The sequence below is a fragment of the Petaurus breviceps genome, unplaced genomic scaffold, assembly GCF_028583685.1.
Source record: "Petaurus breviceps papuanus isolate PSGF00001 unplaced genomic scaffold, PetGlider_PUasm1.0 79, whole genome shotgun sequence".
NCBI lineage: Eukaryota > Metazoa > Chordata > Mammalia > Diprotodontia > Petauridae > Petaurus > Petaurus breviceps.
In genome coordinates, this window is record NW_027186523.1 from 27,139,715 (window position 1) to 27,156,204 (window position 16,490).

A 16,490-nucleotide genomic window follows, 5' to 3' on the forward strand; every position below is an offset into this window, starting at 1 on the left:
CTTGACCAGCTGGAAAGGCTGAAGAATCACAAATATCTTCAATATAAATCTTTAATCTATTACTTAGAATCAATACTGAAGCAGTATAAGACACAACAAGAGTATTTTCTAGGCGCAAAATGATCTCTGTTGTGGGGACCAAAGACTAATCTTTTTACGTTTACACATTTAATTATTGTCCTTGTCTTATAGATTAGTTAGTGCTTAGCCCTCCTTTCTCTCCCTCCCAAAACTCTCTTGCTTTAAGACTTTTGCTGTGAACAGCAAGTGGTTTATTTTCTAAACTCAAAGTTTATTTTTGAAGTAAAGTTTTATGTTACATGCAGACCGTCTTTTCATGTTTGAGATTTTTCTTTTGTGGGTTCAGAAATTTATCTTGGAATGTGAACTTGCTTTTGTTTGCCCAGGTGGCCTCTTATCTCTACCTTTCTTTCCTAAAACACAGTCTTAACCATAGATTCCATGTTTTTCTCCAACATAAATTTTATCCTAATCACATCCATCTTGATATATTAAAAAGTCAATTACATTACCTGTTCTCTTCTGATAAAAGAACTACACTCTCCTGGTATGACCTTCACTTTAGATTCAAGTTGGCCTAATTAGGATGAAACAAAAAAAGTCAATTAATAAGCATAATTGGTTTGTTAAGTAGCATCTTCATTTTAACATCATTTACCAGAACTTTGATGCAAAGAAATGATCATTAAATTTACACTGATTCCATCTTTGCTAGCACCTTTGAGCATTCTCTAAGCATTTACATAAAGCAAATATTGTCTTGAAGAGTTAAAAATCTGCAGGAACTATTAACAATATTTTAAATTTCCCATATGGTGACTTAACTTCCCTCTAATTCAGTGGGGATAGGCCCATTGATAATTTATTTAGGGAGAGCTGATTATACATAATTCAATTATATCAATATCATTAGTATCATTATAAATAATATTAGCTAACATCTATATTGTGCGTACTATGTGCAGATACCGTACTAAGCACTTTAATAAATCTTATTTGTTCCTCACAATAAAGCTGATAGGTAGATGCCATTGTTATCTCTATTTTACATGTGAGGAAACTGAAGCAAATAGAGGTTAAGTGACTTGCACAGGATCACACAACTAGTTGATGTATGAAGTCACATTTGAACTCAGGTTTTCCTGACTCCAAGGCCAGTGCTCTAGTCATTGGATCAAGAGCTAAGTCCTGGTGGGAAAGAAAGAAATGAGTTACTTTGATTTGGTTTTTGCAAGCAAATAGAGAATCATGGAAGGTGGAAAGGGGTTGAAATAAAGTCCCCAGAGAAAATTTCATCATTAATTTCTTTTTCAAAAGACTGGACTGCCAGTGAATAAAGCTATGAACTCTTTTCTCTAGTACATTATTATTTTTTACTATTAATACCAAAGATTGTCATCAATTGATAAGTACTTCTGAGTCAATTGATTGCTTAGTATAAGTTTAGCATTGTACTAGGCACTAGTAATGCAAGTGAAACAGGTCTTGCCTACAAAGAGTTTCTATCAGTGCCAGCTCCATTGCTTTTCCACTAAAAACAACATTGTAGAGAGGAAAAAAAACATGAGACCTGAACTCAAAAGACTGGGGTTTAAATATAGACTCTGATGTTGAGCTGTATGTGATCACAGTCCTACTGACTACACCAGGGGCAGCTTGGTGATGCAATGGATAGAGTGCCGAGTCTGCAGTCAGGAAAACTCCTTTTTCTGAGTTCGAATCTGGCCTCAGACACTTAATAGTTGTGCATCCTGGGCAAGTCACTTAGCCTTGTTTGCCTCAGTTTCCTCATCTGGAGAAAGAAATGGCAAATCACTCCAATATCTTTGCCAAGAAAACCCAAAAATGTGGTCATGAAAAGTCAGGTATGACTGAACGACAACTGGCTACGTCAGGGGAGACATTTCAAATCTCCACATAGCTCTTTTAAAACAGGAAAACCACTTTATTTTTCTGATCCTCAATTTCATCATCTGTAAAATGGGCATCATAATAGCAACTAGGTGACACAGTGGATAGATTGCCAGGTCCAGAGGCAGGAAGAGTTATGTTTGTGAGTTCAAATATGGCTTCAGACACTTACTGTGACCCTGGGCAAGTCACTTAATCCTGTTTGCCTCTTTTTCTCCTTCTGTAAAATAAGCTGGAGAAGAAAATGGCAAACCATTGCAGCATCTTTGCCAAGAAAACCCCAAATGGGATCATGAAGAGTTGGACATGGCTAAAAAATAACTAAATAATGATTATAGTTGAGTAGACTCAATTTCTCCATCTGTAAAGTTAATAATCATCATCACAATAATAATACTTGCACTACCTATCTCACAGAGTTATCATGGGGAAAATACAGAATCCCACATGTAGTATTATATTACTACTCTTTACTCAGTGGATAAACAGATTTTTTCCCTGCCTCTTTAAGGTCTACACATATAAAATATCCAGACTGTTGCTGGCTAATCTGATTGTTTGAGAAATTATGTTAATATCCAATGCCAATAAGGAGCACTAGATTTCACTGAATAGGGAAGGGACATGAGCTGATCTGAATTTCAGGAAAATTACTTTGTCAGCTGAGTGAAGGATGGAATAGGGTGAAACTTGAGAGGGAAACCAATCAGAAAGATATTTCAAGAGAAAAGGGTAGTAAGGACCTGCACCAAGGTGTTGACTGTGTGAGTGAAGAGAGGGGGACTTACAAGATGATGTGAAAGCTGAAGTGACAATTTGACAAGAGAATGTATATGGATAGTGAATGTGTGAGAGAGAGAATTACATTCAAGTTTCGTGAGCTTAGGTGACAGGGAAAATGGTGGTTTCCTCAACTGTAACAGGAAAGCCCTTTATCCTTCGGACATGTTGAGTTTAAAATGCCTACATGACACCCATTTCAAGATGTCCAAAAGGCTGTTAGTGACATGGGACTGGATTTTAAAAGTGAGGTTACAGTTAGATAGATGGAGGAATAATCAGCATAAAAATAAAAACTGAATGCGTATGAGTTAATAAAAACGTCAGGAAAAAGGAGAAGAGTACACAGGAGAGTCCTTTGGAGGATGCTTATGGTTACTGTATGACCAGGAGGAAGATGCAGAAAATGAGGCAGAAGAAGCAGTCCAAAAAATCAGAAGAGAATCGAATGCACAGCGTCAGGCAGAGAGAAGAAAGTATGCAAAATCAGTCAGTCGACAGTTTCAAAAACTACAGACGTTAAGAAGATGAGGACTGAAATTGAACAATTAAGAGATATTATATAACTGCGAGAGAGAAGTTTTCTGTCAAATGTGACATTGGAAGCCAGAATGTAATGTTTAGAAGCAAGTGAGAGGAGAGGACGAAGAGTGTCTAGTAGGATTTGTTCTGTGAAGTTTGGATTCATTCAAAAGGCTGCTCTTGAGGACCTACAGGGCCACATGTGGCCTTGAGGTCACAGGTTCCCCCATCCTGGTCTAGTGTAAACAGCTTTCTCAAGGAGTTGAACTTAGTATTAGAAGACAGGTGGTAGTTCAGAGGGAAGGCAAGATCAAGTGAGTATTTTTTAAAGGTTAAGAACATAGGATCTTGAGGCGGCCAGGTAGCACAACGAGTAAGAGCACGGGCTCCAGTGTTGAGAAGACCTGGAGATCGAATCCCAGGCTCAGACACTTATTACCCACCCAGAAACACCTGGCCGTGTAACCTTGAGCAAGTTACTTAAACCCAATTGCTTTGGGGCAGCCAGGTGGCTCAGCGAATAAGAGCACTGGCTCCAGTGTTGAGAGGACCTGGAGATCGAATCCCGGGCTCAGACATTTAGCACCCACCCAGAAACACCTGGCCGTGTAACCTTGAGCAAGTTACTTAACCCCAGTTGCTTAGGGGTGGCCAGGTGGCTCAGCAAGTAAGAGCACCGGCTCCAGGGTCAGGATGACCTGGATCAAATCCGGGCTCAGATACTCAGCACTACACCCAGAAATAACTGGCCATGTAACCTTGAGCAAGTTACTTAATCCCGATTGCTTTAAAAAAAAAAAAAAAGAAGAACATAGGATCTTGTAGGCAATAGAGAAGTAACCAGAAGAGAATAAGAATGGAAAAATTGGTTGCCCTTCACAAGGAGAAGGGTCCTACCTTCATGAAAGATGGAAGTGAAGGAGGAGAGATAGTGAAGAAAGTTGCCCAAGTGATTTGAGATGAGAAGGAGGGAAGAGGAAACTTTGACTAAAATATCTAGAAAATATACTACATCACTATGCTTATGCAATGGAGTAAAATGCTGCCTTAACGGCTCTAATTTGTGTCTCCAAAATTTGCATCAAAATTATCTGAATCTTTTAAAAATGGGAAAAAAGAAACAGCCAAGTTTAATGATCCACTGATCATAACCATCAAGCAAAGCATAAAATGGATAACTAATGTCAATGGACAATGAATAGGACTCAGAATTAAGAAGAAGAGGAGAGCAGGCTGGATTACCTTCAGAAAACTGCAAAGATCCTTTTTTTAATGACCACAGACTTCTCTGAAGAAACAAAGGCCCATATTTTTAATATCAGTATTCTACCAGTGTTGTAGACAAGGAAAACAATATTCTCCAGGGAACTGAAGATGAATTTCAGACTAAGGACAATGAAGAGGCCCATGATGGGTCTGATGTACAGTGTATCATGCAACATAAGTTTCTTAGCATAGTGACTAGCACATAATAAGTACATAATAGATGACTTTTCATTTGTTTATTCATTGAAAGAATATGAATTAAAATATTAGCAGAGAAATTTCTGAACAAAAATAATGGGTAGGCCACATGGTGAGGACAAGGGATAAAAGGCAGACATCCCAATTTATCTACTAGAAATGTGAAATGTTGGAAAACTATAAGGAAGATCCCCAGTCTATTAGTCCCTGAGGTAATCTTATGGTAGAACATAGCCAAAAATAGCATAAGATGGGTAGGCATGAATGAGCTGCAATTTGCATCAATGAAAAGGATGTTCAAACAATGAAATTACAGATCCAGTAGAGCAAATTAATTAAAAACCAGAGATTTTTATTGAGCTTAGCACTCCAATAATGAGCAGGATAAACTCATGGTCATGCAAATAGCAAAATACTGGAGGTAATATGTAAATTAAATTACTTTGAAAATAACTATAAGAATCCCCAGTTTGTTCTGTTATTTAATATTTATCTTTGTATTTAAATGCAATTTTTAATATCTAGTTTATAGAATTTTATTCAGGAAGGTGACTGCTTTATAATCCAAATTTAGAAATTATATGACAGTATTATATTGAATTATCCTTCTCACGATAAGATTTAGAATGGAGGAAGATACATATATCTTTTGCATTCATGGTACTTGACAATTTTGGATGAATCACAGTTTCGGGAACTGAGAATAAAATAAACTATCAATAAACAAGCATTTAGTAAGAGCCTACTATGTACCAAGCACTGTGGTAGGCCCTAGAGATACAAAAACAAAAATGAAATATCCTCAAGAAGTCTGCACTCAATCTTAGGATATATCAGCGACACAACTAGCTATTTTCTCCTAGATGCCCTACTCTGTTATGTCTATGACATGGTAGGGATTGAGCTTCGTAGGTTTAGTGCCCATGCACAGAGTTTATACTTGGTAGTACTTAAGAAGATAAGTTATTTTCACTAAATATAGGAGCAAAATAGAGACATTTGTGGAAGCTGAAATATAACATTTTAGGCAGTACATAAGGAAGACTGAGTATTCTTTTAAAAAAATTAAGTAAATTATAGAGAATTTGGGTATCTCCATTTTTAAGTATAAGATCTTCCCCTTACCACATTTCTTTACACATAATACATTCATAACAAATGTTTGTACAATTGAATTATACTTCCTGGCACATAATAAATACTTTATAAATTAACTACTCTCATTTTTGTTAAATGTTTGTTATTGCTTTAATTTAACTATTATTATACTGGATATAAAATACATTTTCAATTTAATGGTATAGATTAAATTTGGTCCTCTTAGTAAAAAAGCAGTTTATATGGAATTTCTTAAAGTCCCATTCGGTTTATGGTTCATTCAGTGCTATTTCCATTTTAAAAATTGTTAAGATAAGATAAGAAAAATAAAGTTCAGAAAGTTTTAAGGTATCTCCTCCCTTCACAACAGTTGATATGTGGCTAAATTAGATAATCTGACTTTAAATACATTGTTCTTTCCCTTAATTCACACATTCAGTGCTATGTAACCAAACAATAGTGGTACCATTTGAAATAAAATTAAAGACTATGGGCAATGTTAGTATTAATCATTCTTTTAAATACTTTCAAATCCTCAGGCGGAGTCGTAGACAAGATGTGAGACATGGGAATCCAATGACTCAGTGCAGAGGATTCAATCTAAAAGGTATGTTAACTGAAAATCATTCATTTTGTGTAAAGATAACTTACCTTTGACTATCAGCGATTATTCATGTGGTTTTATGACAGACAGCATATCATAAAATGCAAATGTCATTATCAAGCAAGAGTATTCTAAAGTGTCATTTCCACTACTTTTATTAGGAAATATTTGTTTAATATTATCATAATATTACTATTGTTCAATTAATTTATGTTAATGCAGGAGTACAGATATTCCCCCTCTCCATGGTTTTTTTTTTTTTTGTTCTTCATGGAATTTGACCCCTTATTTAAAGAAGCTTGTATTTGTATTCCTTTCTGCCACTACAATTCAACTTTTTATTGAATGAATTTGAACTAGCATAATAGCTGAAGTCAGTTTCTTTCTTTTTTATCCTAAATGCCATTTTTCTCTCTACTGGAATTTTAATACAACTTTCTCAATGTAGCATCTTGATTTTTTAAAATATCTAATCCTTTTGTGATCTGGTCATGTCACTAACATGATGGAAACCAGATAGGTAATCTTGTTATCTTAGTAATTCAGAGCATTCATTTGAATTTTTACATATCAAAATATTAGTTTAAAAATAAATGGCACCTCAAGATTATTGCACCCAAAATGATACTTGGAAAAGACGTTAATTAATGAAGTACTTGCCAGAGTACTGAATATGGCACCTTGTTAGAACCTTCCCCAAAATAACATTTTCAGGACCAATGGGTAATTTTCCCGATTGTAACCAAGGACAGAAAAAAAAAAAGGTAATAATGTTAATGACCTTTTATGAAATTACTTGGTCAGCTGCTTTTATGAAAGAAGGGGCTTTATAATGGATCTCAATTTTAAGAATAAACTTGCCTTTTAAAATGTAGGACACAGGGAAAAAAAAAAGAGGTTCTAAATACCTCCATTCTTTTGCTTCACAGCATATAGAAATGCAGCTGAGATTATTCAGTATGGAGTAAAAAATAACACCACTTTCCTTGAGTGCACTCCCAAGTCTCCACAGGCATCTATCAAATGGCTGTTACAGAAAGACAAAGACAGAAGGAAAGAGGTGAGTGATGCAGTTCAGTAGCAATCAATCAATGCTAGTGAAAGGGCCCTAAATCACCCAGTGGGTCAGCGTGCCTTCAAATCAAACCAGCTAAGTACAGAATATGAACATCCTTTTATACCTTCAGCATGACAGGTGCCAAGTTCTTTAAATTCAGATGCCCTAAAAGCTGATAGATTAATTAGATAATCTTTCTGACTGCTCCCTTCCATCATGAAGCTACTGGAAGAAGAGCTTTGGCCATCAGTGTGGAATTGATGTGAGGCTGTACATGATAAAGAAACAGGATATGTGCAAGTCTAGAGGCTAAATTCTAATACCAAGGCACTTTAATATGCTCGAAAGGTAAAGGGAACTTGACCATTTTTTTTAAAGTTTGAATTTATCAGCAAGAAATTAGTATAAACTATGATATTTTATGGCAAAATAACATTTTGTAAGTGTCATATTCTCAGTCTTCATTGCCACCCTCCATAGCTTCCAAGTTTCAGCTTCAGATTAGATAAACTGGCTTACAGAAACATTACCTTTATTCATTCCCATAAAAACAACAAACAAAAACCTTTTCATTTCTTTTTTTTTTTTTTGCCTTTTGGAGGGCAATTGGGGTTAAGTAACTTGCCCAAGGTTACACAGCTAGTTTTTTGTGTGTGTGTGTGAGTGTTAAGGGTCTGAGGTCGGAACCGAACTCCGGTCCTCCTGACTGGGGCGGGGGGAGGGGGGGGGGGGGGGGCTGATGCTTTACTCACTGCACCACCTAGCCACCCCCTTTTCATTTCTGACAAAAGAAAGTTTATTTTTTGCTGAAACTCAGAAAGAGCTGTTTCAGAAACCAGTGATGCAAGGGGCAAATGGTAAGAAGAGGCAGTGGGTATTAGAATGTAAATAACGAATTCTAAAACATTGGTATCAGGTTGTCCTGAAGAAATGGAAAAAAAAACTATATTTAATCCTTTGTGTAATATGAAATATACTTATTACTTGTAAAAATGTCTAAGAAAGTCTCACAGAGCCTGGGGGAAGATTTTAGCTATTGGATTTGTCATTTTTATTTTTCCTTTTGCCACCTTTTAAGTTAACTAGGAATCAGTGAAATTGAGGAAAGTGTCTCCAATTAAATGAAGTAAGAGGAGAAGGTTGTTCTTCCTGTTTTCTTTAGATTGTCTACATGGCCAGTATAAAATGTTAGCATACATTTTGCCATGGTGTCCAAGAATCTTTCTGTGCCTTCTCCAATTTTGTTTTCCCTATTTTGTGAATTTTCTTGGAGTTTCTATTTGACTTGCAACATGAGAGGCAGTCCTTAACCCTCCTCCCCGCCCCACCCCCCATCACAAACTATCTCAGTCAGCGGTTCCCAAATTTTTATGGATTTGTTTTTGTTCATTGCACAGAATTGCTCCTTGCCTTGAGGAATTGTGGCACTGTACAGGAGATTCCAGGGACTCCTACATTCACATGTGGTTGCAAGTTCCATACAATTTGTGGCCCATCGAGCCCAGACTTTGGGCACACTAATGTGTCCCTGCTCCATGGTATTTAGAGGATTCAGTAACTTGATGGCCGTAATTTTTTTGAAGAATTTCGGATAAACATGATTACACAAAGTTAGAGACACAGTAAAAAAAATACATTCTTTCTTCTTTAGTAACAGATTATGTGTACAACAGTAAGTGGATACTCAATATAGAATTGTCTACGATTTATGATGAATGTTTTAAAAATGTTCAGGACTGATTGCTTATTGCAGACATCTGAATTAAAATTCCAAGGAGGGTGTTTCATAAATTTAATATGTGCCCTAATGTTCTTGATTTCTGTTTTAGAAATACTACAGGAGGATGTAGTGCCTTAATATTTCTGCTTATTTTATTTAGTGAGGCTCTATTTTCCTCTCCACAATGAATTTATTTTTTAAAAAGGTTTAATTGTTGCCTTCTTTCCTACCCCTTTTAATACCACAGTCAGATCCCAATAATCCCCACTAAGCCATCCATTATAACTAAAGAAAAAACACAATGACCATATAGATATATATCTATATTTCTCTCTCTCTCTCTCTCTCTCTCTCTCTCTCTCTCTCTCTCTCTCTTTCTCTCTCTCTCTCTCTCTCTCTCTCTCTCTTTCTCTTATATATCTCATCTGATTATGTAAGCAATATTCTATACCTGGAGGCTCCCATGACTTTAAATGTAAACTATAGGGATTCAGTTTAAAGGATTATAGTTAAAAATCATTTGCTTTATACTTTAAAAAGAATACTAATTGCATTTCATCTTAATTTAGTAAGACTAAAAATATTCAGCTGGCCTCACCATTAGCTACTAAGTCTTATTCAGAAGCTCCCATCAGTTCCTCACATCCTCTTTGGAGGAACAATTATTTTCTAATGTGTGATGTTTTAAACATATAAACTTGTAAATCAGTGTTAAACTGGATTTTACCTGAAAGAATGAGTCTTTTATTACTATGCTTCCTAATTGCTTTTCAAACTGACTGAAAGAGAATTTAAATGTTTCTTGAACTCCAGTCTCTCATTAATTTCACATTCACCCACTTCAAATTCTTTACAATCTTTCCCTTATCCATGTATTTTACCTTAACTATACTATGACCCAGAGCAAGCCCCTAGAGACATAAGGTTGTAAAACATTTTGGGGGTGTGTGTGAAAAGGGGAGTTAAGTAGAGAGAAGACTACTCATTCTCTCTCCCTCCCTATACCCATTAAGCAAAAAAAGTCCTTATCTGAAATGTTTTCAGAACTATGTCTCAGTGCAAGTCATATCAATCAATGTTCTCTCTTAGTTCATTCCAAGACCACACTCTAAAAACTTCCTTTCTCTTACTTCTTATTATATCACAAGGTAATTTAAATTGGGAGTAGCTCCTTACTGACTTCTCAGATAAAATTTACCTTCATCAGACATTCCAATCTTTTATTTCCATCTACTTCTAACCCTTGCTCTTATCAGTCTTACCTTTTCCTTTTTATTGCCTAACTTTTTGCACATTCCTTCCTCTTAACCCTCATTAGAGATGCTTCTAGAGAGAAATTCTAAGACACTACTGACTACATTCAGTACTCTATCTGAAACCTATGATTTTTATTTATTCAATAACCTTTATTTATAAGCATTCACTAGCCTGCTATGTGCATAACACTACATGAGCTTTAGGAATACAAAGACAAAAAAATGAAAATAAAAACAGTAAGAAGGGTCTCTGTCCTCAGGGAGATTATATTTTATTGATTGGATTCTTTCATTCAATAGTCAATAAACATTTATGAAACATCTACTATGTGTCTGGTACTGTGTAAGTGGAGATACAAATAAAAATAGACAGTCCCCACCTTCAGTGATCTTACAGTCTAACGGGGGAAGTCAACACATGAAAGAAAGGTGAAGAGTGGGACTGAGGGAAGTTACCTGAGGCAAAGACATGGTAGATAAGCCACAGAGTGGTGTAGCCAGACTAGAAATGACACTTAGGAGGTGAATTCCCTCCTCAAATGGAGGTTTTGGAGTTCATGACTGCTTTGCAATCAGAGGAGAATTAGGTAGTGATGAGGTGGAACATAAAGCTTATGAAATCTTGCATGGAGATAAGGTGTTCTCAATAATTTATTTTCCTGGGGCGTGCTAGAAACTTTGGAAAAGTCCCCGAGTAATCCAGCCACATGAGAATTCATTCACTTATTCCTTAAATGAATAATAAGAATCATTGTTCAAAGTAAAACTAAAATCAAGTGTGAGAGTTAGCCTAGGAGTTAAGAAGATATAACTTCAAGCTCTGCCTCTGACACACAATGGCCATATAATGTTTTGCAATTGTCCTCTGTTTCCCAGGTAACACATAAGCCTATAAATTGCTGAACAATTGCTGATTCACATTGGTATTTCTTCCTCGTGGGGACTTCCCTTTATCAGTGTCCTGAAAACTGAGACTGGGGGCCTCCTTAGGGGTTGTGACTTGACTCCCAGTGGCCAATGACCTGACCCCCAAAAAAGTGTTTTCAACCAGTCACAGGATGGGAATATGGAAGATATCCCACTCTTTCATCAGATAGACAATGGTAGGGCTGGCTCTGACACAATAGTACCTAACTTATTTTTCAATACTCTCCCCACTCTGCCCACTCCCTGTGCTATGTAATCTCCCATTATCCTACTTCTGAGCCAGGTGAAGACCCTTGGGTTAATTATATAATTTAAGCTATAGCTGGATACTCATAGCAGCAACTATGTAGTTGCCATTGTGAAAATTCACCCCTCACACACACCCCATACCACCTGGTGGCTGTAGGAGGCACCTGTAGGTGCTCAGGACGTAACCAGAGCATAGGTGCTCTATGCTCAGGACAGTAACCAGAGAGGCCCCCTTGCTGTTTTCATTTTGAATGCAGCAGAGTGAGTCTCAGAAGGTCAACAGGCATGGATAGGTTGTAACTGCATTGCAGAGCTAATTAAATCATCCTGACTAATCCCACCTCACTTTTCAACTTCTCTTCTTGTTTGGAGCAACACCAGCTTTGCAGTTCAAAAGCTCAGTTAATCTTTGACGCTTCATTCTCACTCCCTCTATAAATATAATCAGTTTCCAGATTATAGTTTCTGCGTCCCCAGTGGCTCCAGTCTTTCTCTTTCTACTCAAACAGTTACCATATCACCATAGTTCAAATTTTATTTGAGAAGTCAATTCAGATTCTTAACACCCTTTTCCAGGAACAGTGCAGTACCTACCCTTCTTCCTAGTCTCCTTGCCTCATACCTCTCCCTTTTCCAATCCAGCCTCTGCACTGCTAACAAAATTAATTTCCTTAAGCATGTGATACCACATGTGATAACCATGTCATACCACTGTGATAGAAACTCCTGGAGATCTTAGGGTCAAATATTATTTCTTCTATAAGTCATTCTTTTTTGTTTTGCATTTTTATAATGTACATGATTATTAGTTCATATAAATTATAAATAAGTAAATACATACACATTGGGCATACATGTTTAAAACTTCTTTAGTAAGGATGGGGATAGACAATCAAAAATATTTGGAAATGTTCTGTACCACTGAAATCACAGATCTGGTCCAAAAGCATACTGACATGTCTACATTCATTTCCAGGGATGAGATATATAGATGGATAGATGAATAGATCTATATAATACTTATTATATATAATTTGTTAATCATAGGTAAATGGTAAGTGCAGGATAACTAAATAAGTGTTTAGAATTTTGCCTTTCATAGTGAAAGTAACCCCCAACACACATATGTAATGATTTCCAGAAAATTAAATTTCAATTTATGTTTAGCTATTTTATTTTTAGGTATAACGAGAATTAAAATTTCAAAATTTCTCTCATATTGGCAAATCTTTCTCATTTACTGGATTGTTGTATTTGTGAGTGAAATATCATTTATTATTGATGCTGTACTCAGTCTTTTGAATATTTGCTATTCTACTGCACTGAGAGGAAATCGAAAATAATATAGTAGTGTGTCCCTTTATTAAAGAGTCTGTCTTTTTTTTAAAATGGGTAAAAGAAGAGGTTAGCACTCTTGAACTGAACTGAATTCAGGTATAATAAATAAGTTTATGGTGCCACAGGAAAACAGTGCTGTTTATTATTTCTACCCTAAAAATACTGATTTATCAAAAAAAAGTGTTTTAATTATTTCTGCAATAGTGCTATTTTATCCACGCTGTATTTAGTGGCCCTTCTCATGTTACAAACAGCATTTCAAAATAGTTGACCTATAATATGTTAACTGTCCTCTTAAAGGACTCATACCCTTGTGCCTTAGGCTAATGAACTAGAAAAAGATAACATAGAAAATGATGATGTTGCTTCTCTGGATAAAATTTCCCTAGATTAGCATTATTCAACCAAGGAATGAAATATTAGCAAACAAACACTGTCTGCTGAGTGAACTGTATCTTGATCTTTGAGAATTTTCTTTAATGTGTTGTTTTGTAGGTCAAACTTAATGAAAGAATCATAGCCACTGAACAAGGACTCCTAATTCGTGCTGTTCAAGATTCTGACCAAGGACTCTACCACTGCATCGCAACAGAAAACAGCTTCAAGCAAACGATAGCCAAGATAAACTTTAAGGTCTTGGATTCAGAGATGGTAGCCTTTGTAACTGACAAATGGTCTCCCTGGACCTGGGCCAGCTCGGTCCGGGCCTTGCAATTCCACCCAAAAGACTTTGTTGGGGCATTCAGTCACTCAGAAATGCAGATGATAAATCAGTATTGCAAAGACACCAGGCAGCAGAGTGCCTCCCCACAGGTAGATGAATCACAAAAGATGAGAGGGGACTATGGCAAATTAAAGGCTCTCATCAATAGCCGCAAAAGTAGAAACAGGAGGAATCAGTTACCAGGATCATAATTCTTCCCCCTTGTTGGTACAACTGATTTTTATTTCTTTATGCTCCCAGTATGCTGGTTCTTTTTTTGTCTTCCCAGAGCATACTTTGAGCAAAGAATTTGTCAGAATACCTGAGAAAAGCTTTTACCCCAACATGAAAAATGCGTTGTAAATTAACTTAAGCATGCATTTTCTATGTAAAATTCTGACCAGCACTAGACATGTCACAGTCCTCATGGTGCATATAAATTTTTAACTTAACCCAGAGTCTAATTTATGTCTTTACCTTCCCTTCCAAAACCAAGATTGCTACCTACAGAACTTATAACCATGATACCATTCAGATCAAGGACACAATGTTTTGACTTTTTTTCCCCCTGCAGTATGATTATAATTTGTTAACTGTTTTATGGTTTTATAAATGAAAACACATACCAGGTTTACAACTTTCACTTACACTGAAAAGTCAATAAGTACATGGAGCAAAGAAACTGACAAATATATTACATTTTTTTAAGTTGGTAAAAGATACATTGAAAGTTAGATGAAAAAACGAATAGTACATAAAGAAAAAATGTACTTTAAGTGAAACACTGATTATTTAAAAAAAAGATTACAAAAATTGAATGTTAAGATTGTTTATGTGAATCTTTGAACATTTATTCCCTATGACACATACATGCTTGCACCAAAGTATCTTCAAAGCATCTTCAACAACATTAAAGCTCTATGAGGAGAGCTATCCAAAGGAATTGTAAAGAGGTAGAACAGGACAGGGGAGGTGAAGGTGGCATCCTTCTTCCCAACTAGACCAGTCTGATTTTTGAGTTGCTCTTTTGTCTCAGACAACCGACATTTTCCTCAGAGAGGATAATGTTGCACATCTCCTCTTAATATTATTCTTTGTGATTGGCCAATGCTGCTCTGAGTGGCAAAGTTGATTTTAGAAGTAAGTCATTTTTAATGTGACAAAGGATGCATTTTGAGGAGAATTGGAAAAAAAGGAAATTCTTCTACCAAACAATTTTGTGGAAATATAAGTAAAAGTGTCTTCATCCTTGATAAGAACTGATTTTTAACATGTTCATGCATTTTAATAATTCAATCTTTATCCATGGTACTATTTATAGTTAATCTAATTATTTCTAAAGGTCTGAGCTAATGTTAGTAGTACATTAGATACACTGGTTTTAGAAATAGCTATCCAGTAGCTATACAATGTTGAAAAAAATTCTTAAGCTTCCAGATTTATGTTAGAAGCACTTTTTGGAATAGCTTATATTTAAGGTTCCACTCAGAATAGTAATTAGGGAGAAAAGACTAAAATGAAATTTTTTTCTCTGTAAACATTTATTGAAAGCTCTTGAGTTTTTCTTTGTTTCTTTTTTCCCCTCTTCCCTTCCATTTTTTTCAAATGGAAATAATGACCTCATCTAATGTCTAGGACACTAAACCTATTAATAAGAATGACAGTCAATAGAGAAAGAAGGTCCAATGGCCCAATCTAAGCACTGCCAAGTTACAACTGTTGAAAGATCATAGTCATTTCCAAAATGAATCTGATCACTGTTCAGGATGCAAGCATATGCTTTATTATTTAAATTGTCATAAATTATGATATATTAATAGGGTGGTCTCAGTTGGGCCTAAAAATAGCAGGAACTCATGGAACATAGAATATTAGTAATTAGAATATGAAATTTGTTTTTTTAAGACTGAATTAATTACAAATTTCATGTTCCAAAGTAGTCTCCAAAGCTGCTTCAACTACAGATATTTTGACTGTTTAAGAAGATTTAAATGCTGAACTATTATTTTCTCCTCTGTAAGAGTAGAAGAAATGTGTATCAGTGTCTATAAATAATAAAAATGTCCATGGGATGTTCAAGCTCTCTGTAAAGAACTGAAAATACAACTGCTTTGTGGTAATGTATACAATTTCACTCACATCACATAGACATAACCTGGTAGGCAATATGGATGTTTAGTTTTTGTAATGTTATTTGTGCTATTTAATACCTTCTCTTTGGAACATTATTAAAATGTATATAATTTTATTACTTTTTTAAGGAAATCTTATTAACTCTGCCAAATGTAAAGATTATGTCTCCTCCTTCCCCAAAGAATCTCTTTAAATGTAAATTGTATGTTGGTGGCTCCCTTTATTTTTATGTGTCATTTGTACAGTTTGCTGATGTAATAATATGTCCTTCACGATCATTGGTACTGTAGATAAAGTGTCCTAGAAAAACATTTTTCAAAGTGCAGGTGTGTGTATAGTTTTTAGCATGATGAAACTGTTATTACGGTGAATATTGACTATATCTTCAATAAGAAACAATTAAGTGTAGCTAGCTAGCATAGTAATATTTAATTGAATACCTAAAATATTTGCCTGGTTAAATAAAGTGTGTTCAAATCAAAGGCATTCTTTCAGTTTTTCCCTTTAGGATGTTGTGAATCTTCTATTCATATGGCAGAAAGTAACTGGTTTTAAAATAACATTCTCTGTTGAACAATCTTAGCTTGTTCTATCAGGGAAACTGATAAAGGGGCATTTTGGGCTTAGATGTGGTGCTGATGGGGGGCAATAGGTGTTACAGGGACTCAGATGAGCAGAGTCCCTGCTGTGCAGTCTGGAAGGAATTC

General features: G+C 35.7%; 1 protein-coding gene across 3 annotated transcripts in view; it reads left to right on the forward strand.

Moving 5' to 3' along the window:
• Positions 1 to 16,265, forward strand: part of LOC138175878 (semaphorin-3C) — a 202,055-nt gene extending 185,790 nt beyond the window's left edge. For all 3 annotated transcript variants that reach the window (XM_069106514.1, XM_069106516.1, XM_069106513.1), the window contains exons 16-18: positions 6,336 to 6,403; positions 7,330 to 7,460; positions 13,443 to 16,265. In XM_069106514.1, coding sequence (XP_068962615.1) covers positions 6,336 to 6,403; positions 7,330 to 7,460; positions 13,443 to 13,862 — 619 coding nt within the window. In that variant the 3' untranslated portion in view covers positions 13,863 to 16,265. The remainder of the gene's footprint in view (positions 1 to 6,335; positions 6,404 to 7,329; positions 7,461 to 13,442) is intronic.
• Positions 16,266 to 16,490: the final 225 nt, after the last annotated feature.